Source organism: Haemorhous mexicanus, chromosome 15 (assembly GCF_027477595.1).
Source record: "Haemorhous mexicanus isolate bHaeMex1 chromosome 15, bHaeMex1.pri, whole genome shotgun sequence".
Classification (NCBI taxonomy): Eukaryota; Metazoa; Chordata; class Aves; order Passeriformes; family Fringillidae; genus Haemorhous; species Haemorhous mexicanus.
In genome coordinates this window covers 17,161,611-17,186,307 of record NC_082355.1, presented here as the reverse complement: position 1 = coordinate 17,186,307, position 24,697 = coordinate 17,161,611, and the positions used below count along the sequence as shown (strand labels likewise).

Here is a 24,697-nt window from a genome sequence, read left to right as displayed (position 1 = left end):
TGGCAGGTGGACAGTGCCATGTCCCTGATCCAGGCAGCCAAGAACCTGATGAACGCCGTGGTGCAGACGGTCAAGGCCTCCTACGTGGCATCCACCAAGTACCAGAAGTCCCAGGGCATGGCCTCCCTCAACCTCCCGGCCGTCTCCTGGAAGATGAAGGCTCCGGAGAAGAAACCCCTGGTCAAGAGGGAGAAACAGGACGAGACCCAGACGAAAATTAAGAGGGCATCCCAGAAGAAGCACGTGAACCCCGTGCAGGCCCTCAGCGAGTTCAAGGCCATGGAAAGTATCTAGAGGAGAGCTCTGGCTCAGGGGTGTTTTTCTCTAGCCCACTACTGCTACTTCCAGAACTCTACTTTTAATACCCTAAGGATTTTTCAAAAATTTACTATTCCTCCAAATGTATTTACTTAATATAATTTTGATAACTTTGTTTAGATTACCTGGGGAGATACTTAAATTTCTAAGTCCTATCAGTATATCTTCAGCCTGCAGAAGTGTGGTAATTTAGATGGCCTTTAGATTACAGGGATGGATTTCTAGCTGGAAACTGTTTTTTATAATCTTGCTTTAAATGAAATACTCTATAACCAAAGAGGATTTTACAGTAACACTAACGGTTAACACTAATACTGGATCATGATACCCAGAGACTCAGTTTATCATGGTGATCAAGAGAAAAAAATCAGATTTTTTACTCAAAAAAAATTAATGAAAGTGTTGTATGTGATAGTGTATCTCTGCTGTGGGGGTGGAGAGGGAGCAAGCTCAGAGCAGTTTGAAATTGCAGCAGGCACCGGCTTTGTAAGCACAACTGGAAAACAGCTGGAAAAACGCTACACCCGTGCCTGGGCTGGGCTTTGCCGCGGATCGTGTTGGGAGCCGGGCTCGGTGGTGCCCTGGGGCAGCGATGCTGCTTTTCCTGGGCTGCCCCGGAGCCCTCTGGGGTTCCCTTGTGCTCCTGGCACCGCTCCCTCCAGAGGGGCTCCGCTGCCGGGGGAGCCCCCGGGGCCGATCCCTGCGGAAACCTCCCCCGGTGTGGGCGGTCGATCGCTCCCCGTGACACGGACGGGAATTGTAATGCCTGGTTACAAATTACTAATGTATTTTGCTGCGGGACACTAATAAAGTTGCTTTTCCCAGCTGGTGCATTGTGGTGCTGTGAATGGAGCGGGCCCAGCCCGCCCATCGCCCCCCCCTCGCCATTCAGATGCAAATCAGCTTTGTGCTCATTCCTCATAATTGCTCTGCATCCCGCCTTGGGCTTCCAGAGGCACCCAGGAAATCGTGTTTGCTCAGGCTGCAATTTAGACTGTACATTATTTGTGATAACTATAGCTACAAGGTATAATTTCACTGTCTTATTTAAATTTTATGAATTTCACATGTCCCAGCCGAGTCGAGTGCAGGGAAGTGGTGCCTGCACGGGGCAGCACCGCGGTGCCTGTTCCTGTGGAGCTGGAAAGGCCTGGGCTGGAGTCAGTGTCTAAAATGCAGCTCCATTTTAGAGCTGAACCTTGGCACTGAAATGTTATAATTTTATTTATCTCAATCAGCTCATAATTTACTGTATTAAGGTTATTGCTGTCATGTTACTGTAATGCTGATTGTAATTAAGCTAAATAGTTTTTGAGATATTTTTGCCAAATGTATTATGTTTTCAAGCATTTTAGCCTCTTGAGTACAGCTATTAAACAGTGGAACGATAGGATATTTTCATACACCCTTAACATGTAAACAGGCTCGGAGGGGGAGCTGTGCTCCACGGCCCTTTGGGGGTTAACAGGCTGTAGGTCTTCTTTTAGAGAAAATTATTAACTGAAATTATACAATATGGGTTTTTTTTTTCTCCTGGTATTGTCTTAAAGGTGACATTCCCTGAGCCGTTTAGGGAGTACATCCAATGCCTCCTCCCAGTACAATCTATTAATGAGCTTTAAAAAAAAACCCTTATTAAGATGTACAGACAAATTTACACTTATTTATCTTTTAAATACACCTTAGTTTAATTTATGCTACAAACATTGAGTATCAAGAAATTAAAAGTGGTTCCCCTGGTGAGAGCTACAGCCCCAGGGGGTGCAGGAGCAGTAGGAACGCCATGGGGACAGGAGGCCAAAAAACCTCAGCTCACATTTCCTTGCACCCAAGAATTGCTCCTCTGGGAATTGCGTTTGGGTTTGGAGCAGAGAAGGGCATCGAGGTGGAGCATTATTGGTGTAACACTTAATTGCTCCATTCAGAAGTGCAGCAGCAGCGGCTGGAGGGGAGAAAACGCCTGTCCCCTTAGAAGAGGGGGGATTTTGTGTCCTGAAATCCCAATTTCAGTAGCTGGGGACATGGTGGTGACACCGGGGCTGAGGAGCGGCGGATCCTGGGGCCGGAGCGGAGCAGGGGAACGCCGAGCCAGGGCAGGGCGGGGCAGTTCCTCATCTCGGGGCGACCCCAGCTCCCGCTCCCGCTCCCGTCCTGGTTCCTCCGGGTTGTTCAGCACCAGTCCAAGACCCAGGTGGTTCGGGAATTCAAAACCCAGAAGCGCCGATCCCTTGTCAGGGAATTCCAGCCCTGCGTGTGAAAGCGGCGCTGGAGCAGCGGCTCGGCGAGGGGGTCCGGCCGCCAGCGAAGCTGTGACTTTATTAGGGAGCCAATTGGAGAGAATTACAGTAATTACTGCTCCATGTAATTAAGCGCTGGGGAAGGGCTCGTGCTGTCGCTGTCGCTGCCGGAGGACGATGCTCGGCTCAGGAGGGAGCGAACGGGCGGGGAGAGCTCCGGGGGTGCTTCCGCCGCTCCCCCCGGCGGTGAGCGAGGAGCCGAAGCCCCCCTTCCCAGTTCCCTGCCCTCCGTGGAAATGGGGAACCCGCCGCGGCTTTGCGCAGGGAAGGGCTGTGGGGTTTCCCTACCCGCCAGCTCCCCATGGCTGCTCCCCCGGCTGGCCCGGAACACGCCAGACTACTTGCTAGAGGGGTTTGGGGGGGTTTTGCAGTGCAGTGGGACAGCAGCTTTGCTGGGTCCGTGCCAGAGCCCGGCAGACCGGTCAGTGCAGGGATCTCAGGAAGATGAACCCACATTATCTTCTCAAGTGTATTAGTGAAACCACATTAAATCCTCAGGAGATACGTCTTATTCCAGATTTCAAGTGCTCTTAATTCAATTCCGCGGTGAATGGAGCCACGTTGAATTTATGCCGCTTTAATTGCGTGTGAAGTTTCCGTGCCACGATTTAATGGCCGTTAATGAGCGCCTTTCCCACTCCGAGCTCTGCCTGCTCCCAGCGCCTTTGGGATGTGCCAGGAGCGGGACAGGAGAGGGGAGCGAGGCACCCCGAGCTGCCTTTGCTTACACGGGTGCTGGGTCCAAACCAGGCCACAGCAGCCCAACCTCAAACACAAAATTGAGGAGAGAGCAGAGAGGATGGGGAGGGGCGAATGCATTCAAAACCTCAACAAAGGGCTGAGGAAAGGAAAAATCCATTAAGGCAGATCAGCTGCTCCACTGCTGAGGGCTCAGGCCCGCCTGTGCTGAGGATGGTGAGGGCTGGGAAGTGTCCCAGGGAGACACAGCCCCTGGGCTCTGCTCTGAGCCACTCCCTGCCTAAAGGGTGCCAGGATTCAGGGAGCTCAGGCTGAGCCAGCACGGCCCTCCTGATGCTCTTGTGGGTGCAGGGGGAAGGAGTGGGAGCTGGTCCTGGCCTGGCCGCCTGTGTGTCTGCAGCACTTAAGGCTTGACACCCTCTGGAAGCTGGAGCAAGGCAGGGGGCTCTGTTAGCTCCAAAATTAAGTACAGAAGTGCCCATCCCACCTCCCAGACCTGCACTGGGAGGGGGTCCAGTAAGCTCTACCCAAGGTTTCCATCTGCCCCAGGACTCCACACCCCTGGGGCCCCTCCAGCTCTGCCTTGCTCCGTGCCTGCAGGAATTTGGGGGATTCCCAGCACAGTGGGGCTGGCTCTGCACAGGGGCTGGGGCAGGAGTGGCCTTGCCCTGGCCCTGCCGGGGAAGGACCAGGCAGCTGCAGCAGCCCTTTCATTACCCCGGGCTGTGGACCAGCAGCACCATTTGGGACACAGAGCTGTCATGAGTGGGGACACCTGCCTGGGCTGACATTTATGGCCAGGGAAAGCAGCCCAGGGCTCGCCTGCACTTCCCTGTCACCCTCTGGGGACACATGGCCATGCACACGGAGGAATGGGCTGTAGCCCCCAAGGCTGAGCCTTGGCCATGGCTGCCCATGGCGCAGCTCTTGGTGCCCTGCAAGGTTCCATGGCTGTCACCACCTCCCTGTGCCACCATCCAGCTGCACTGCCAGTGCTTGGACATGACCCCTGAGACCTGCAGAAGCTGCAGAGAGAGCGTAGCTACATCCCAGGGGTTCCTTCTGGCCACCCCTCTTTGGGCTCCTGACCCCCCTGCAGAGCCTGGAGTCCTTTGGGCAGGGGGACACAGGGCGTGGTGTCCCTGATGCCAGCACTGCCCAAGACCTCACACAGCCTCTGCCCCAGGAGTGCCCTGGCCCAGTGCCTCATAAGCAGCACTGCCAGGAAATTGTTATTATCATTTTTTGGCCTCCTTTGAGGTGCCCCACGTCCTTGGCTGTGTCACTCTGCCGATGTGTGGGGAACAGCCCGGGAGGGGTTACCAGGACCTTCCTGGGTACTTCCTGCTGCCATCCCAGGCCACAGGGGCCATCCCAGGGCTGGCAGCAAGTGGCACTGACCAGGAGCATTCACCTGCTCCCTCCTGAGCTGCCCTGGAGGCCCATGGGCACCTTTGCATCCCCAGGACCAGCACAGGCATCCCAGTAAGGCCCTGCTCAGAAACTTGTCAGGTTTAAGACTTAAAGGAAGAGCGAGTGGGGGTTTTGGCCTGGGGGTTGGACAGGGAGGGCTGCTGGTGGGTTTCTTCATGGCTCATTCCCTAAGGAGGTGTTAGACAATCCCCACCTTAAATCCAGCTGTGACACAGTGCAAAGCTAGGCAGGGACTGAGAAATCCCTGTGCCGATCCCCCTCAGTTCTGCTGGATCCCTGATTCACCTAGCATTGCTCCAGAGGCTCAGGTTTCCAGCAGAAAAGCCCCTTCCCATGGTTATCCCGGCTGTTACCATCAGATTTTTTTTTTTTTTTAAACCTACAAAGCAAAGCCTAGGCAAGGCTGGCTGGGAAATGCATTTCAGATAAAAGTAGAAAAAAAAATAATGCCAGCAAAACAGCCTGAAACCCCAAAAAGAGAAGGATCAAAAATTAGTTATAATTAGCCCTGCTACTTAACAGTGACAAGTGACACACTGTACAAGGGAGCCTCAAATATTTGAGCACAAACCCTGGCGATTGCAGGGTCACAGGTGGGGATGGATTTGGTGGCACTTGTACCCATCCCTGGCGGTGGCAGAGCCCTGCAAGGGCTGGGGGATGGAAGGGACTAGCTGGGCTCTGCCATGTCTGGAGGAAGTGCAGGGATTCAAACATCCCCTTCCTGGGAGTGACACAAGCATGGCTCCCACGGGAACACCGCTTGTTCCCTTTCTGCAAATCCCAAATTCCCCAGCTGAGCCCCCAGCTTGTTCCCTCCACTGTGCACCTCCGTTCTTCCAGCAGTATGCCATGAAACAAAGACATTCCCCACACCCCAATGGATTTTAATAACAAAGTTGTTGGCACACAGTGCTGGGATCTTGTTTAGTCCAGCAGTTTATTCCAAAGTGCACCTGCACCGGTGCCATCCAAACTTGCTGTCACCCTGAATTCCCTGGAACTGGACAGAACCCCCAGTTTCACCTCAGTTCCTGGATGATGGTGTTAATAGAGCCCAGGAGCTCTCTGAAGTAGCCATCCTTGTCCCCTTCCCTCTGCTCCTCGGCTGCCAGCTCCTCGTACTCGCTGCGCAGGAGGCTGAGGGTGGTGCCCAGGGCGGGGTCCCCCCGGTAGTGCTCCCTGCAGAAGGCCACCAGGACCCCCACCAGCTTGAGGACCTTTTCACGGGTGTCGTGCTCGGGCATGGCCAGCAGATTGGGCACCAGGGCACACCAGCCCTGCTCCACCACCGCCGGCACCAGCCTGACCTGCTGGTACTGCTGGATTTTCTCCTCCATCTGCTCTCCGTGCTGGGAGTCCTCAAGCAGCATCTGTGGGAAGTGGTGGAACACAGATTAATGTCCCTGTCAGAGAGGAACTGCTCCCAGGAGGTGACACAGCAGAAGAGGATGCATAGCCTGTACCTCCTGCTGTGGATGGGGACCTGCTGCAGAAGACCAGACCGAGGTTGTGTCCTGGCTCCCTGGCCACAGGGGCTGTTTTTCCACCCTGGAAAACTCCCAGGGACTGGGGGTTTCTGTGTCACACAGCCTGGGAGGGGACTCAGGGGCAGGAAGCTCAGCAAGACTTGTAAAGTCTTTGGTCTGATGCTTTTTCCTGCTGACAGGTGCCTGCAGCACCTAATGAACATCATCCCTTGGCTCCATGCTGCTCCTTCCAGAGATGGGGATCACAGTCTCCTCCAGCCACAGCCAGACCTCCCCCTGCCAGCCTGGTCCAGAAAACCCCAGTACTGAAATTCTGCAGGGGGCTGGATCCCTTACAGTGAGAGGACCAGCCCAGAGGAGCAAGGGAGCCAGGGGGAGGAAGGGCAACTCCCCCACACCACCCTGTGAGCCCTTTGGTGGAGAGGCTGTTGATAGCATGAGATTTCCAGACAGGGACTTGGAAGGACAACACCAAGGAGACCTCTCCTCTCCTGGTCCTCTTGAGAGCTGCCTGCTGAAGTGCAGGCAGGATTTGGGGTGCAAAGGAAGGAATGTGGCAGGAGGAGGCATACAGAGCCCCAGTGACTCCTGTTTTCCTGAGAGCTGCCAGGGTGCTTTACGATTCCAAACCAATCCATCTGACAGTCACCCAGCCCATCCCAAACCTGCCACCCCAGCTCAGAGCAGCCCCCCAGCACCCAGGGCACAGCATTCCCAATCCAAAGAGCAGCTAAGAATCGCTGTTTTAACATAAACCGGAGAATCTGCCGGGCTGTGCTTGCCCCAGACCCACGGAGGTAGGAACAGATGGGGTTGCCGGAGGGGAGAGCTGGGAAACAGGCAGCAGGATCAAATGGGAAATGGTTTGAGTCAAAATGGCCTTGTCTGCTCCTTTCCCATGGAGCTGACAGGATCACGTTAGAGTCAGCACCTGATAAGATTTCAGACCTGCTAAAATAATTTGCACCTTTACAAAGTCTCCTGGAAAATAACTGATTTAACAGAGAGGTGTTGCTCTGCTATGCCTGCAACCCAGGTATTAGAGCAGCCATAATCCGCAGGGCAAATTGGCCATAAACTGAGCCAGAGTGGATTTAATTCCCATTCTCTGGAGTCAGGGAAACACACAGACTGAACAACAAGCCATGGCAAGGAAAGACAGGCTTTAAACTGACACTTAGAGCAGTAATCCAGGGTATTTGAAAATAAAACACAGAACGTGGCGGGCTGGGCTCCAGCAAGGGACGTGCAGCAGGCAAAGGGCTCTCTGACAGGCAGGGACACAGCAGAGCTGGCCTGTCCCCTGGCCTTGGCTGGACACCACAGCCCAGGGCCAGCATTCCCTACTTGTATCCTCTGTGTCCTGCTGTTTAAACACCCTCGGGAGGAAATGGTGGCAGTGACTTGAAGGGAAACAAAGGTTTCAGCTCATCTAGGTTTCCCCAGGCACTGGTGTGGTGTTGGCCAAGGGGCTGAAGTGGACTCATCCCCACTGATGCTGGCTCCTCCTCATCCTCGTCCTGTGAGGATTTTCAGGCCTGGCTGGGTTTGGGGGCAAAGGTGGGGAGGGCCTGGCCAGGTGCCACTCCAGCTCTCACCTTCTCCATGATGAGGTCGTAGAGCAGTGTCACCACACGGACATGGAGGGGCTCCATCCCCTTCTGCCGGAAGAGGCTCCTGAGCACCTGGAGGCCGCCCAGCTTGAGGAACTGCTGCTGGGCATAGGGGAAGTGCCTCAGCATGGAGGACAAAGCAAAGAGAGCCTGGTGGAGAAAGAGAGGGCAATCAGCAAGGTGGCCGTGGCCATCCCATGTGGCACGGCCCCTCTTGATGGCACCCCATGGGGACAGCAGAAACACACTCCAGCCCATCTGTGCGGAGCTCCAAAGAAAATGCATCCCAACCTCTCCTTGCTGAGGGACATCTCCAGCAGTCCTGTTTGCAATCCCAATCCTCCCCAGCACTGTGAGGCTGCCAAATCGTGGGTACTTATTCAAACCCCAGTCTGGGCTGTCACTGAGGGGCCTGTGGCCAGCCCCTGACAGTCCCAACCCCATCACTTCTCCATGTTCACCCCCACAATGGGGTGAGGAGTGTCCAGCACCACCAGCAGAGCCTGATCCCTACGAGGTGATTTGGATGCCAGGGGCGATGTCCCCATGCCCCCACAGTCGGAGGACAAGGCCATGGCGTTCCGCAGCCCCGGCCCAGGCCCTGTCAGGGTGCAGCCCCACACGCCACCAGCCAGAGCCCAGCACCCTGCAGTGCCGCAGGGCCTTGGCTCGGAGCCGAGGAGGCAATTAGGGGCCAGCCCAGCGCTGCCTGTCACCCTGGCTGGCTGTGACAGCGCGGTGGCGCAGGGACGGCCGGGCCGCCTGGGGCAGGGGACGCGCGGCTCGGCGGGGCCTGCCCGGCTCCCCACACGGGGGCCGGGCCGCGCCCGCTCCGCACGGACAGATCCGAGCTGACAGCCGCGTCTTCCCCGCTCCCCTTTGTTTCTATTTTCCATTTTCCGCGTTGCTGCTGGTGGATTTGAGATGCTGCTGTCTCCCTTTTGAATCGCAGGCCAGAGGACGGCGGAGGGAAGGAATGCACTTTTGGCCTCGCTGCCGTGCAGGGTTGTGAGCACCAGGGCGGAAAAACCATCGGAGCTGGAGCCCAGGGCTGCTGCCATGTGCAGGAATGGGCTGGGCCACCAGCCTGGCCTTGGGATCCAGTCTGGAGACACAGGACACTGCACACAGCACAGGATCTGGAAATTAAAACCTCTGTCCTCCTGGAAAAGAAGGTTCAACCCTTGGAGGGTCCCGTACAGCTGTGTGTGAACCTGGACAATACTGAGGCCACCCCTCTCATTTCTGCAGGGGCTGCCAGCACAAACTCAGGTTCACTGGAAAGAACTGCTCTGCTTTACAGCAGTGCTCTAAGAGCCCAGCCATCCCTCCCCACCCCAAAAGGAGCTCTGAGGTTGAGCCACCGGCACTCCTGGGAGGAGTTTCTGAGCCTGGAGCATCCCGTGGGATCTCCTCACATCCATGGCCAAATGCAACGGGGTTCCACAGCTTTCTCCTGTGCCTTTCACTTGCTGGAGAACTCTTACCAGGGTTAAAGGGGAACATATTTTAGGGAGCTCATTACAGGTGAATGGAAGAGACAATGGTCTCCCCATGCTGCTGGACCCCTCACGCAGGAGGTCCCTGTGGAAAACAGGGCTGGGGTTTGGGAGCAGCCAGGTGGTGTTACAGAGTGGCATCACACACTACAGTGAGGGTAATGGGATCTCATGCTCCAGGGAATACAGCAGGGAGGGAGGGATTCGGTGAGGAAGCCCCCAGCCCGATGGACAGTGCTGCACATTTGGCTTGGGGCTCTTGGTGCTGCTCCTTGCTCCAAAGCCTCTGCCAAAGGCAGGACACAGGGCTGGCTGCAGCAATTAGCTCCTCCAAACGTCAGCTCCTGTGTCTGTCAGCCAGTGATGGCTGTGCTGCCGTGGGGACCCTCGCCTGTGCCCTCCAGGAGCTGTGGCACTGTGCTGTCCCCACGGGCTGGCAGAGCCACTGTAAGTGCCACTGCTGGCACTGGGGGGACACCCACAGAGCCAGGGGAGGGCAGGCTCCAGTGGTGCTGGGGTGGTTTGGTACCCAGGGCCCCCCTTCTGCACCCCTGGGAGTGAAGCCCACCAGCGTGGGGTCCCACACTGTCCAGATGTCCCTTATGTCCTGAGGGTGTTTACACGGAGCTCAGCACAAACCCAGCTTTGCCCAGAGGTGCAGCCCCACTCCTCACCTTCTTCCTGACAGCCAGGGGCTGTTCTGTGGCCAGGATAACCAGGAGCTTCTGCAAGGCACCCCCCTCGATGGCTTCGATCTGCACTTTGGGGTTGCTGCAGGGATGAAAGCAAAAGGCAGGTCACCAACAGAGTCGGGCACAGCAAGGTGGGAGACACCCTGGTCTGGTTTGTACCAGCACTGGGGTGGCAGCAGGACCAGGACAGTGACTGTCCCCTGTGCTGGCACTGCTGAGGCCACACCTCAAGGGCTGTGCCCAGTTCTGGCCCCTCACTGCAGCAAAGACACGGAGGGGCTGGAACAAGTCCGGGGAAGGGAACAGAGCTGGGAAGGGGCTGGAGCCCCAGGAGAGGCTGAGGGAGCTGGGAAGGGGCTCAGCCTGGAGAAAAGGAGGCTCAGGGGGGACCTTGTGGCTCTGCACAGCTCCTGCCAGGAGGGGACAGCCGGGGGGTCGGGCTGTGCTCCAGGGAACAGGGACAGGAGGAGAGGGAACGGCCTCAGGCTGGGCCAGGGCAGGCTCAGGGTGGGCACAGCAGGAATTTCCCCATGGAAAGGGTGCTCAGGGATTTTGGGAGGGGCTGCCCAGGGGGGTTTGGAGTGCCCATCCCTGGAGGTGTCCCAGGAAGGGCTGGAGGTGGCACTGAGTGCTCTGGGCTGGGGACAAGGAGGGGATCAGGCACAGTTTGGACTCGATGCTCTGGGAGGGATTTTCCAACTTCAATGGCTTTATTTAATTCTATTTCCACCTCACAGTGGGCATGAACAAGGGTCAATCCAGCCTGATCCCAAAACAAAATCCCCCAGCTCCCACCAATGCTGGCTCATGGTTATGGAGAAAGTACAGATCATGCAGCCACCTCAAACACACCTGAAATTAAGGCAGCAGGGGTGGGGAGGGCACACTGGGTCACCTGGGCCTTCCCACCACACCCCCCATGCCACCTGGCTTCCCCTGGCAAGGATCCCTCCCCTGTGGCTCCCTGGTTCCATGAATCCTCTCTCTCCACATGACATCCCCTCCTGAAGAGCCTTCATCTTCCAGTTCCTGCTTCCTCCTCTCCTCGCTTGCTGCCAGTGTGCTGATCACCCACACACCTCTCACAGCAAGAGCTCCTCTCCAAGGACTACTGTGGATAAATCCACCCTCCTGCCTGCCAGAACAGGCTGAAACCTCAGGTCAGGATGTCAGCAACTGCCCAGGGACAGACAGACACACAGACACACACACAGACCATTCCTCCCATCCACGCTGACACATTGCAAGCCCACTTCTAATGCATCTTGGAAGGTGGTGGAGCCATCAGACACTGCAGGCTCCCTCCTTGGCAGGGCTTTCAGTCAGGGCACAGTGTGCCAGCTGTCTGATCCCTGATCCCGGCGCTCTCACACTCCAGGAGCAGCTCCACTCTCCAGCCTTTGCTGGGCTCTGAAGCAGCAACTGCACCGTGCCAGACAGAGGTCACCGGCCCTGCTACAGCACCTGCTGCTCCCAGGGAGCTGCTGCAGCAGCCACGGCCCAGCCCCTCCAGGAGAAAAAAGACACAGAGGCAGGCAGGGTCATAAAGAAACAAAACCAGAGACAAATGGAGCTGGGCAAGGAGCAGCTTGGAGTTAAAACCGCTCAGAGCAAATCTGGTGTGGGACTTCCCATCTGGCAATACCAGGCTGACCTCAGGGCAGGAAAAGGGCATTTGTGGAAAGCCACCCTTGGTTTCTCCTTCCTCACCCACTTGCTGCAGCAGCCATCCAGGCACAGCCATGGCACAGGCACCCTGCCAAGGTGGGGGCATCTGTCACCTGCCCAGACAGGGCAGCAGGGAGAAAGAACCAACCCAGGAGCTTCAGGATCCTCCTGCACATGAGATTTTCGCAGCACAAGTCTCAGACCCCCATGTACCAGCCCTGCAGCATCCCTGGAAGCAAACCAGCTTCTGCAGTGCCTGTGTCAGGTGGGACCTGATACATCCACCATGACGAGCCCATCCCCAACCTCCCCATGCCAGGAGGTGCAGAAGAGTCTCATCCTGCAAAAGCAGGATGCAATTTTCCACCCCAGTATGTTGTGCAATGATCCATCAATGGCATCTCTCAATGGGCTGGGGACTGATCTGGGGAGTCAACAGAGGCAAACAGCACAAGCCCTAAAAGTTCACCTGTCCCCAGGCCATTCCTGGGCCCAAGGCCCAGCTCACAACTGGGGCTCTCATTCATCTCCAGCCAAACCTGCAGCCACAGCCATGGCCCCAACAGCATGTGGTCCAAAAACCTGATCCCATTTCATGTGCAAGTCCCTCTGGGCAATGGAGACCAGAGCAAGTGCAGAAGCAGCTTGCAGGAAGGCACTTTGCTGAGTAGAAGTGCACTGAAAGGACAGTCCCCTGGGCTGGAGACCTCCTGGTGCCATTCACAGAGAACGGCACATTTGGGATATCCAAGCTCTTTTGTCACATCTCTCTAAAATAAATAATAAAAACTCTTACAGCAAGAGACACAACTGAGAAATTGGTATGCCTTTAATACTTGGCTGGTCACCTGGAGGATTTGATCTAATTAAAATCTCTGAACCATGGAGCTTTTGCCAAGGAGCAGCTCCGGAGGTGAGGGAGCCTTCCTGGCTGGTGGGTGTGCCGCTCGCTTCTCAATGCTCCTGTTGCTCTGTTGCTGCTATCAATGGTCCTGGCTTCAAGCTAACAAGAAAGCTCGTTTGAAGGTTTGGAAAACTCAGCAGAGATCTGTACAAATTACACTGTCAAGCCCAGGGAAAAGCAGCCTGAACAAAATAAACACAATGAGACAGACTGTGGAGCACTCGCATGGGAAATTCAGCCGTGCTAATCTGTTAATGGAGAGGATGGTGGCATCTGCAACAAAATTCACTGAAACAGGAGTCTGAGGCTGGGACAGGGCTGGGCCAGCCTATGGTGACATCCCATAATGCTGCAGTGATGGCACAGGTTTGGGTGTGCTGTGCTGATGAGATTAAGCAGCCCCCGGGAGATTAACCTCCTGGGGGAGGAACAGCCACAGGCTGCAGGGACTCAACACAAGCCCCATGCAGCTTCCCAGAAGAGACCCCTGTGTGCTGAACAGCCCTAGTTTGCCCTGGGGGGACCCAGCCTGGCTGTGGGGTCACAGCACATCCCCTCTAGATGTGGCCCTTGCTGCACATCTGAGCTCCTTGTGCCTCCCAGCCATGCTGCCCACATTCTGTATATTTTCACTGGCAACTCCTGGCATGGAAGCAGTTTCCACTTTGCAGATGAAGGGGTTTTTCAAGAGTACCCTCTGCTAAGAGACACCCTTGTTCCACTCCTCCTAGGACGACCCCAAGTGCACAAATTTAGGAGAGACTTCTCAAAGTTTTTGCAGACTGCACATGCGATGGGTGTGGGAAGACTGAAAAGCAGCAACACAGCCCTGAGGCGACAGCAGCTCTGGAGTTAGGTGGGAACTTACAATAAGGCAGCAAAATTAGATTTAAATTAAAAAAAAAAGAAAGCAAGCCAAGTGGTGCAGAGGGACCTGGGGACTTGGAGGCACCGAGCAGGGCAGGCAGGCAAATGCCCTCATCTCTACTGCTCTGACAAGGACACACACAGAATATTTATTTCATGGCCTGCTTGTTGCAGAAACTGCATGAGACCTTGGGAAAGAATGGGTGACCTCGTCTCCTGGGCATCCTGCTGAAGCCAGGTGGGGAAGGACCAAGCAGGGGTGTGGAAGGGAGTGGGATGGAGGGGCTGCCCCTGCCTAGGTGCTGGCACAGCACTCCTCCTGCCCTGGCATCTCCCCAGGCACAGAGAGCCGAGGCTGCAGAGCTGACCTCTGATGAAAGCCCTGGTGCTGGTGCAAAGGCATGATAATCACCAGGCTAGACGGGGCTTAATGGGTCTCTTCTCTGCTCAGAACCAGCGTTCTGCGGTGCCACCTGGGAAATCAAAGCCAGGGATCAAAGTCTGTAAGTCTGTAAAACAGCCTAAAAAATTTAGTATAGTCTATTTAGCTTGTGCTGTAACCTGAGGATCAGAAACAGGCAGCGAGGCAGCATTGCTTACCTTGCCCTCCCCCTCTTTCCTTTCTCCTGGTTTTCAGTCCAAAATCTGTTAATGGAGAAAACAAGAGCAAACAAACAGGACTGAAATGTGCCATGTCTGGCTCCTGGGGCTTTCAAACCCTCACACCTGGGTCACACTTTGACAGGCAATGGAAAAGGTCATTTCTGTGAGCCCTGGAAACAAAGCAACACAATCAGGGTCACACTTGAAAAGGCCAATGACTTCTTCATCCTTCTCGTTGTTTGGAGGGTTTCTGACAGCTCTCGTAAGCACAGTCATGTTAAAATTATTTGACAAATAATAGATAGAGAGATAAAACAGATCATTACAGTGTCAGTAATTCCAGCCCGAACTAGAGCTGTAGATCTGAGACTGAACAAGGGCAGAAAAGAGAGGCAGGGTGATCAGCAGCTTGTTAATACTTGCATGACTGAATTTCAGATTGCAGGTTTAAGACTAAAAAAAATAAAAGCATTCAAACAGTTCAAGTGTGAAGCGACTCATAAGGAGAACACGGCTTCCTTATGCATTCCAAGCTCTGGCTATGAACTGTTCCTGTGGGAAATGACCATGGAGCAGCTGCAGTGAGCCAGATGGCTCTGAATCCATGACTTCCCAGGTATCCACATATCCTTCCAAACTTCCTAGCTTCCTTCCTAAAAGGAGGATAACTGGGACAACTCCATATCAACAGCCCTGCAGCCTCCTCACCCTCCAAAATGACCCCCAGTAAATGACACTTAAGCACAGGGTGGGTGAATCCCTTACAAAACACACACTTTACTGAAGCTTTCCACAGTCCCAAGCTATGGAAAAGGACATTTGCATGCACAATATGAGATACAGGACAATAATAAAATAACCCCAATGTCACCAAGGCTGCCTGTGACTATTGGAGGGAAAGGAGGAGGAATGAGGCACAGTCACCCCCAAAGCCTTGCCCAAGGGCCGCATGCAGCAGAACTGGCCTGAAAATCCTCTTCTCCAAGCACCAGCTCAGACCTGAGTTTATCACAGACAAAGGCCTTCAGAGATACTACTTAAGGAGATTAAAAACCACCCAAAAAATGGAGCCCTAAGTCGTTACACCGATCAAAATACAGCGGAGAAGAAAGCAGGGGTGAGGGGGGAAAACCTGACAAAAGGAAAACTAGGTTTCAATAGGCAACACAATACAACAATTTCATATGAAAGATGTGAAGCATGAAAGAGATGTTAGATGTTCAAAAGCCCAGAATATAGGAGAGATATAAAAAAATCCCCAAGAAGATGAAAATCTCCACTTCAATGCAATGCTGCCTTCTCACTTTCTACCAAGCCAAGCGCTCGCCGTGGTGGCGGGGGAGCGGCAACGTCCCTGGGAGAGCACCATGGCTGCCTGTGACATCCTGGATTACAGGGACACAGCACAGCCTTTAATGAGCAATTAGGTTATGGAGTATTTGTTGCTAAGTGGAGAACAGAACTGCAGAGGAGAAATTGGAGCTGAGTACGTGGCTCTGTGATTCTGATGGGCTCATGTGATACTCAAAGCTGGGAGCATGAATCATCCCAGAGATGCAGGAACAGCGTGCAAGGCACCTGGAGAAGGCTGGGGGAACCTTGGCTTGGCTTCCAACCACGTATCTGTGTCCCAGGCAAGAGAGAGGCGAGCTTCTTGTGAGCCCTCCAGCATCTCCTCTGAAAGCAGGAGGGCTGTAACATCCCATTAGAGAGCCCCAGGCTCCCTGGGAGCACAGTGACATTGGGTTTAAGTGGGAACACGCTGCTCCCAGCCATACCATGGATGTGGGAATTACCTCGTGCGAGCTCCTGGCCCTTTGCAGTCACAACACTGAGCTGGAAGTGCAAAGCTTGGTGTGGTCAGGAGCCACTGGGAGCCCTGGACTCAGTGGGAGCCCTGCAGGGAGGAGACCCAGCTCACCTGAGCCCAGGCAGGGCAAGTTAAGTGTTTAGCACAGGAAAAAGTCCGAGGAGCTGTGATGCCCTAATGCAGTGTAACAGATGGATAACTAGATTTATACAAAGACCTGTAAAAGAAAGTAATTAAATAAAAATACAGAATAACAAATCTGCTGCAGCAAGACACCTTGCAGGGCTGCAGAAAGCCTCTGCAGCTGGGACCCAGCATTCCAGGTACGGGATGCAGGAGCTGGGGCACTTGTGTGAGTCAGCAGAATCAAGGAGTTGCCCAAAGCACAAAGAAAGCAATGGGAACACAGGGACTGAATGGAGTCCCCTTCTCTTCCTCACCTCTCTAGGGAGGAGAGTAGAGTGAACACCAACTCTGGCAGTAAAATCTCAGGTGCCAGAACAAAACCAATCACACCAGATTGTTCTACTGAGCACACACAAACAACAAACTGACTGGCTCTATTTATAGCCGTAGGGAAAAACAGTCCCACAAAAACAGATAGGAGATCACACACAGCCCCAAAGTGAGCCCAGGCAGGAATCTCACTGCCCCAGCAGGAATGAGGCCTCCAAGAACACTCCCAGCGCCCCTCTCTTCTCCTGACCCTTGGCTTTGCCAGCTCTGAACTGTATTTCAGTGCCAGCACGAGCCCCTGGCTCCAAGGACACACCAGTGCTGTCACTGACTCTCACTGGGCTGCTCCAGGAGGGATTTACACCTGGAGCTCCCACAGACACCAGGGCAAGTGGGGGTTGCAGCTTCAAGAGCCTGAGCTGACAGCTCAGCTTCTATGGGTTTAATCAACAACCCACAGACTATTTTATGATAAAATGCAAAGGTTTGGGGATTTTCAGCATGATTGCCACCCCCATATCAGCACCATCAAGGTCAGCCTGACTTCTCTGTTCTGATGGTGAAGGATGGGCTGTGCAGGCCACTCTGAGTGTTTATCACCCCTCTGTGACTCAAGGGCTGGACTAGGGTACTCGTGTCCCACCTGCAGTGGTCACAGGAGCAGCATGAGGTCTCTTCCAGCTCAGCATGGTGAATGATTGACTCTTTAGGTAGGTACAGGCAGGTGCTCCACAGTGCATGGAGAAAGGCATCCCAGGAAATCCCCCCAGTGTTCAATCACCCAAACTGATGCTTTGTTTCTGAGGGTAAATCAGCCTTATGGCTCTATGTGCCACACTTACAAAAACACTCCCCATGGATTCCTGAAAGCCTGGTATTTACTGTAGGTCAGACAGGGATTGGTGCCGGGGGATGGGCTATGTTTCATCAGAGGCTACATTAATAAAAATGAGGAGATGCTCTCCAAGCGTGAGCAGAACTCATTTATTTCTGTGCCATTTTAGCCAGAGCCCTCAAAAATTGTGTTGATTTCTTTTTTAAAAAATCCCAACACAGCAAGAAACAAGAACAATAGTGCAGGATTAATACCACGGCCTCGAGCTCATCCCATGTTGTTCATCACAGAGCCTTCAAAGCACCCCCTGATTTATAGACGGGGAGACTGAAATGCTCCCAGGAGCGTTGGCAGCCGCCTCAGGGTGCGAGTGTGAGCGCTGGCTCCTGCCTCCCTGCTCCTCCTCTTCCTCACATTCCCGTTCTCTGCACGCCTCCACCCTCCTGGCTCCAGATCTGAAGTGGCCCAGGATGGTGGCAGAACACCCAAGGTCCTTCCCAGCCCTTTGCTGCTGCTGCAGGACCCCCAACGAGCCCCTCAGACCCCGAAGCGGGGCAGCTTTGCACAGAATTCTCCCCCTGAGCATGCTGAATCACTCTGGGCATCATTCCAGGCACACCAAGTCACTCGGATATTTCAACAAAACCTATTCACACGCCTTAGGTGAGATGAAAACACTGCAAAAAGCTGTCTGAAAGCACCACAAGAGCCTCGCTCCGAACGCTCCCGCTCTCCGGTGCCGATGTGACACATCCCACTAATCATCCTGAGAGATGCTAAAGGGGGCCCGAGGCTGAGCCCTTCCATTGTTACTCGCTTTATTTGTTTGCTTGCTCATTTGAGCTGATTTTTCTTTAAGACAAGTGCTAATAATATCAAAAACCCGAGGAAGCCTTTGCCTGGCGCGTTCCTGCTGGGAATGCCAGCGGAGCGCAGGCACTCCGCAGCTCTTCCCGAGACACAAAGTGAAGTGTGAGAACAGGCATTTCACTCCTCTCCCTTGCAGCAGCAGCTCGGCGCAGCTCTGTCCTATTTTAACCCTGCCATCTGCTCGCAGCTCCTCCCGTCCCCGGGCAGGCAGAGCGCTGCTCCGAGCGGAGCCTCCCTCCGCTCCCACCCGCCTGGCTGCCGACCGTGCCCCGCGGCAGCCGGGTACCACGGCGGGAGGGAAGGGATGCTCCTTAAACACCCATCCACTCATGGCTCCCGAGCCTCATCCCGACCCGTCTCACTCCTTGGCAGGCCAGGGAAGATGCTGGAGCCACCCCACTGCCCTGTCACTCTGGCTCTTCCCGGTCCCAGGGGGTTTAATGGCGCTATTAGAATCGTTTTAGTCGATAAAAGTAGATTTGTTTCACTGAGTCATGACTCAAAACCAAGACTTTGCTCCATTTACAAAAGCAAATCACCATCTTGCAAATGCCAAGCACAAATTTCAGCTCCAAAAGTGAAGCCTGGGGAATGTTTCCAGCCAGAGGGAGAATGGAAAACTGCATCTGCAAAAGCTAGGAAACACTTTTCTCATTTATCTTGTTTTGATAAACAGAGAGGATATCCTGTGGAATACCAGCAACTGAAGAAACCTGATGAACTCATTCTACATAAAGTGACTTAATCATAGATTAATAAAGGGGAGAGCAACAGCAGGAGATGCCACGGGACCAGGGACTGCAACACAACCCACGGATAATTCCAGCCAGTTCCTAGGTGGGAAGCCCTCGAGGAAAACTTGGGAGCCACAGAAAGCACCAGCAATTCTTTCTGCTTTCTGATTCATCCCTACTCACCCACCCACATGCCACGGCAGAGGAGGCTGTAACTGCTACATTTAGGATGACATTTAAAAATCAAGGTTGTGCTGCTGATGGTCATTAAAAATCCCACAGCGTTTTTCAGAAACAAGTGGGTACTCACATCAGTGTCCCTGCCAAGTATCAGCACAGCAGTCATTTTTTCTAGCAACTTCAGTTAAAAGATAAAAGAAAATTGTGCCCACCTATAATTACTGTTATTACTGTTGCTGTTGGGTTTTTAAACATTCACTATATACCTTTACATTTCCTAAATACAAATTAAGAAGAAAACATTTCCCCAAACCTTTCCAAGTGTCAGATTCATCTCTGTTAACATCAGGCAGCTACAATTAAGACATCCAGCCCATAAAAGCTGCCTGGGCTCCCTCAGTAATATGTCCTGACCTGTGGGCTGCACGTCCCTGGAGACCCCGTGTCTGTTTTTCCATGGGACTTGCCCTGGCTAACCCAGAGAGGCAAATCCACTGCCCAGAGCTTTAGGGTCACTCTAAAGAGGGCTGTGTCTGTTCTGAAAAGCATCTGAGGAATTCAAGGTCAGCAGCAGCAAGCAGAAAAGATGATTTGCCTAATGGGAGACGGGGCTGCCTTTGACTCCTGCCTTAGCTGGAATGCTTTGACAGTTGGAGGATTCCCTGTCCCTGGCTGGATAGCCAGCTCAGGTGGATACTCGTGTAGGAGCACTGAAGCCGAGTGACACAGATCCCATCTTCAGAGAGAGGGGGAAGGAAACACTTATGGATGCCTGAATCAAGCTCTCAAAGAGCCAAGATGATCGAGGTAGTTAATAAAATAGAGGAATAACTCAAAGGATTCATATGCAGGTTAAGAAACAAGGCCATGGCAGGTACCAGAGCTGAACTGGGTGCTCAGGGAGAGTGGGAGCAGGGAGAGGAGCACTTCCAGAAGGGAAGATTCTGCATAAAAGATGCAATGGAATAAGATAATTATGCAGGAAGAAGAGAATGTCAGCAGTGTGCCCTACATCACTGATGGATGGAGAGAGCAGATACCTTGACAAAGAAAGCCAACGTGCTAATTAAGATTTAATGACACTGAAGGCAAAGACAAAAAGCCCTCCTTTGCCACGGTGGACAGAAAACCTCAGCCTGGCAAGGGAAGGGTTAGGAAAAGCCCCAAAGATGATGAGATGAACAACACCTCTGCAAGGGGAGCATCCAGGCAGGTTCTGCCAGGCAGGAGAGAAGGGCTCCATCCCTAGGGTAGAAGAAAGCTCCGAGGGCTGAGCGTGGTTGTGGAAGCTGAGCTGCCTGCATCCAGAACAGCTTGAAGGTGAAGGAGGAAGCGGGTTCAATTCATTCCACGCTCTGGAACTGTGGAAAGACATACGCCAGGCAAATGTGAGTTGTGATGATCACTTCCCACTGCTAGACTCTGCTAGGAGGGGACAGGGAGGTGACACAACCAGGAGTTCACACATGTGCTGCGAAGGCGCAGGAGGAGCCAGGGCTTGCCAGTAATTGCTGGGGTGTAAAAGCCAGGCTGACTGCAGCCTCGTAAACAAACCTGGCTGTGCCTCCCCATGGCTCTGCTGCCCATGGGTCTGCCAGGGCCAGAGGGAACACCACAGGGCTGCTAGCCCTGGGGGGACCGGGTGCTGTCTCTGCCATCAGAAGCTTCAGGAAATCACTTCAGAAATCACTGCTCCTGCACCAATGCTTCCTGCCCAGATGGATGGCCATGACTCCACGTGGGAGCAGCCCATGTTCAGATGGGGCAGAGCAGTTCTGAGCTGAGGTCCATCAGCAGGTCTCAGACTGAGCCCGGGCCATGCACACCAGGGAGGCGGCCACGCCCTCCAGCTGACCACACAAACCCTGCAGGAGGGGGCTGAGAAGCCACCAGCTGTGTGATGAGTGAGGACATGAGTGCAGTGTGCTCCTCCTGCAGCCCCTGGGGTGTGACACGCTGGCCTCTTCCCAAGCCACTGCCGCTGCCTCCCGCTGACAACATCCACGACTGATTTGTGGCAATGACATCAGTGCCCACAAACATCCTGCCTGCTCCTGCCACACTCACATCCTGCTCTCCCAGCAGCAAGGACACCGGCCTGCCACCACGCCAGGGTGAAGGAGCACAGCTCCTCGCCCTCCCTCACGCTGGGCCGGCCCCCACCTCACCCCACAGCTGGTGGCACCCAGTGGCACCAGCACAGCATGGTGACACCTTCCCCACGCTGGGCAATGCAGAGCCCAGGTCACAGCACTTGTAGGTGATGTCTGGAAACCATCACCCCATGGAGAACAGTTATCACACTGACCTACCTCCTTCCCATTCTCTGCCTATTGTGCAGAAGCGAGAAAAATCATCTGCTTGATCTCAATCAGACATTTTTAAGTTCCACAGTGGATAGCAGCTATTCCATGGATTCACCTCTGCTCTGGAGATAGGCTGAAAGAGGTGGAGTGGAGAATGGAATGCTCTGAGCCCCCTCCACTGCCTAGAGGGCTCCAGGAGAGCTGGAGAGAGACTCTGGACTAGGGCCTGTAGTGACAGGATAAAGGGGAATTGCTTCACACTGACAGGGGCAGGGTTAGATGGGACATTGGGAAGAAAATGAGACCCTTGCACAAGGGTTCCCAGAGAAGCTGTGGCTGCCCCTGGATCCCTGGAAGTGTCCCAGGCCAGGTTGGACACTGGGGCTTGAAGCAGCCTGGGACAGTGGAAGGTGTCCCTGCCATGGCAGGGGGTGGAATGGAATGGGCTTTAAGGTCCCTTCCAACCCAAACCATTCTGGGATTCTGTGATTCTCCTCTCCCAGGAGGGCTGAGTGCCCAGAGGAGCTGGAGACAGACCAGTTCTCATGTTGGGAAGCAGGACTTGGACAGGCTTGCTTTAAGTCCATCTTGCAGAACCATTATGCTCAGTTCCAGTTCCCTCTCTTTTCTGTGTGTTCACTGTGAATTCTCCAAATGCAGCACAATCTTTCAGCATTCCTGCCATGGGATGAATCTGGGCAGGTTCCCAGGCCTCACTTGCTGCTCCCTGTTTATGTCCTTCACACTGTGCTGTGACAGCCCGTGCTGCAGGATGCCTTAGACAATCTGGGCCACACATTTATGGCCATGGACCTCTGTGTTTCACAGCACAAATTTGGGAACCCACAGCTGACCATGGATGCATCACTCATTCTTGAAATGTGGGCCACAAAGCTACTTTAGTTCTGCTTTTGCTTGTAAATCAAGGGCTTACATATGTAATTGGCCCAACCTTAAGAGCAAACAACAGCAGTGGTAGCACCGTGCCAGCAATTATTCATGCCTGTAATAAACGGCTGTAAAATTGAAAGCCAGCCTTTAAAAATCTGGCTCCTCACTGCACAAACAACAAAAACTCATTTGCAGGGCTTGGCCAGGGGAGTTTTTAATTTGAGGAGAGAGATTGAGGTGGGTGAGGATTTATTTTTCTCTCTTTTCAGTCTCTAAAAACACTATTCATGCCCACGTTTAGGTCACGGATTACCCTGGCTACATTTCAGCACTGTGGAATAAACCCAGTGAGAGGCACAGGGGACAAATCTGTCCTCTGCATTCCAAGAGTAGGGCCCTGGGAGCAGGCACAGCTGATCCACATCCCCTGGCACGTGGGAACAGTGAATCGTTTGCAGCCCTTCCTGCCTCCGTGCTGAGCCAGCAGCAAGCCCACAGATGAGCCACCATCCCTGGGGATGACACAGCCACTGGCCCTCCAGCTCCAGCAAACCCTGTTCTGCTGTTCCACACCAGGATAGGGATGCTGAGCCTTGCACAGGTCCTACCAGTTAACAAGAGTGTCCTGGCTGATAAATCACTCCTCAGGGTCAAGCAGCAAACATCCCTCTGCCTCCTGTGCCCTCTTTAACCAGCCGTGGCTGCCACACAGCACTCCTGGACTTGCAGGGGCAAAGGTGTGATAAGATCATTCCTTCTGCTGTGCACATTTCTCACCCACAATGCCAGAGCAACCCCTTCTCTTCTAGCAACTCTTCAGAGCAACTCTTCTAGCAACTCTTCTAGCACGTGGCTGAAAATCTTGGTGGTGCTGAGCAATGGCACCAGAGGAACGAGCAGGAACTGATCCCTGCTCCCTCAATACTCACCAGGCATGAGCAGATTTTTCTCACTCCAGCAGCAAATGACAGTAGCAGGGACCTTCCACATGCTCTGGGCTCCCCAAGATTAGAAGGTCTGAGGCACTGACAGACTTCCTTACTAGACAATCAACCGTTTTACGTCCTCCTTTGGCATTTCTGGTTGGCTTCCTTCTGCTTTAAGCAGTGGCAGAGCACGAATGGAAGAGCTCTGTGAGCACTGCTCTCTCACTCTGCTGTGGAAAGCTTCCCTCGTCAGAAATCCCCTCTAACTACCAAGTTTCAGTTTCTTCTGAAGGAAGCCGCATTCATCACAGTTCAGAAGGGACCTTTTGGCCTAATCCCCACTAGAAAAACTGCCAAACTGATCCTCCCATCACACAATTAGCAGCCACGGAGACTTCGCTACACCGGGCGATGCGGCGCTGCTATGACAACAGGACCGGGAGCCTCGTTAAGGGTCTCATCGAGAGGGATAACGAGCGATCACGGCTCCGGGAGGAGGCAGGAATCAATGGGAGCTGTTGATGGCAGCGCGTTGTGCTGCATCGGGCCAGGTACTCGGGAGCCCTGGAAGCCCGGCTCGCATTGTTACGGCATGGTCGCCGCGAGTACAACTTCTGAGGACAGGCAGATTCCTGGGGAGTGGAGATGAATATGCATGAAGGAGCTCAGTTTGGGAGAGGAAATGAATCAAGTGTGACAAATGCCGCCTATTAGGAAAAGAGGGTGGCGTCTATTTTTAGTGGAGTTAAGCAAACATTAAAGCTCACTCTCTAAGAACTCCAAATAATACCACTCCCTTGCTCTGCCTCCCCATCGGCAGATAAGAATTTAGCAGCACGTTCCCACCAGCCAAAACCCGCTCGCCTCAACAGAACTTTTCCGATTTAGCCCCCGTGAGTGTTTTATAAAAATACAAGTTTTAATCTCTCATCTGCATAGGAAGATGTAACGGCTTCCACCAGGATTTATTCCCCCCCCCCCTTCTCCAGCATCATAAGGCTTGAAGGAACCTTTTTAAGACGGAAGAAAATGCTGCATTGAAATCTCCTAAAAGAGCACTCACGCGGAGCTGTAATCACTTCAGATGCACAGAATTATCAGGAGGAGAAAATTCATCTCACTTAGAATCAAGCCCCAATTTGAAGCAGAAAGGAAGAGGCTTGGTTTGCCACCGTGCCAGGCACTCAGACTTTTCACTGAAGTCAAAGAAGCTACAGCTGCTCTGAGCCATTGAAAATCATGCCCAGAATCTCTAGCGAAACTTGTTTGCAGAGATGGCAGCAGGCTGATAAGGATGTTGACTATTCCAAAAAAGCCCGTGTTATTTTATATTTTTAGAGATACTTAGTCTGCCTATTATTATTATTAAGCAGAGGTGGAGTATTTACTGCCCTTTTCTAGAAATCTGTATAAATGCTGCTTTTCAGCAGGCTCCTCTGTTCTTCTGGTGAACGTTCCTTCTTTTACTTTTCAGGCTTATAAATGTCCAATTAAGGAAGACAACAATGAGAGGATAGTGCCTAACAAAAACACCACCGTGCTCACAAAGTGACTTGAGAGGCCTTCATCCCATAAAATAAGCTGCTCCCCAGCCAAGATTATGAC

At 53.4% G+C, this 24,697-nt stretch overlaps 2 protein-coding genes across 10 annotated transcripts in view; one reads left to right on the top strand and one right to left on the bottom strand.

Moving 5' to 3' along the window:
• The window catches only part of CTNNA1 (catenin alpha 1), a 121,517-nt gene extending 120,375 nt beyond the window's left edge, over positions 1-1,142 (top strand). Inside the window, exon 18 of the mRNA XM_059860336.1 lies at positions 7-1,142. Coding sequence (XP_059716319.1) covers positions 7-294 — 288 coding nt within the window. The 3' untranslated portion in view covers positions 295-1,142. The remainder of the gene's footprint in view (positions 1-6) is intronic.
• Positions 1,143-5,669: 4,527 nt separating this feature from the next.
• The window catches only part of SIL1 (SIL1 nucleotide exchange factor), a 95,777-nt gene continuing 76,749 nt past the window's right edge, over positions 5,670-24,697 (bottom strand). For 5 of the 9 annotated variants that reach the window (XM_059860338.1, XM_059860343.1, XM_059860341.1 and 2 more), the window contains 3 exons: positions 14,082-14,126; positions 10,025-10,121; positions 8,008-9,014 (listed from right to left, as the gene is read on the bottom strand). In XM_059860338.1, coding sequence (XP_059716321.1) covers positions 8,295-9,014; positions 10,025-10,121; positions 14,082-14,126 — 862 coding nt within the window. In that variant the 3' untranslated portion in view covers positions 8,008-8,294. The other 4 variants (XM_059860342.1, XM_059860345.1, XM_059860344.1 and 1 more) reach the window with 3 other exon arrangements.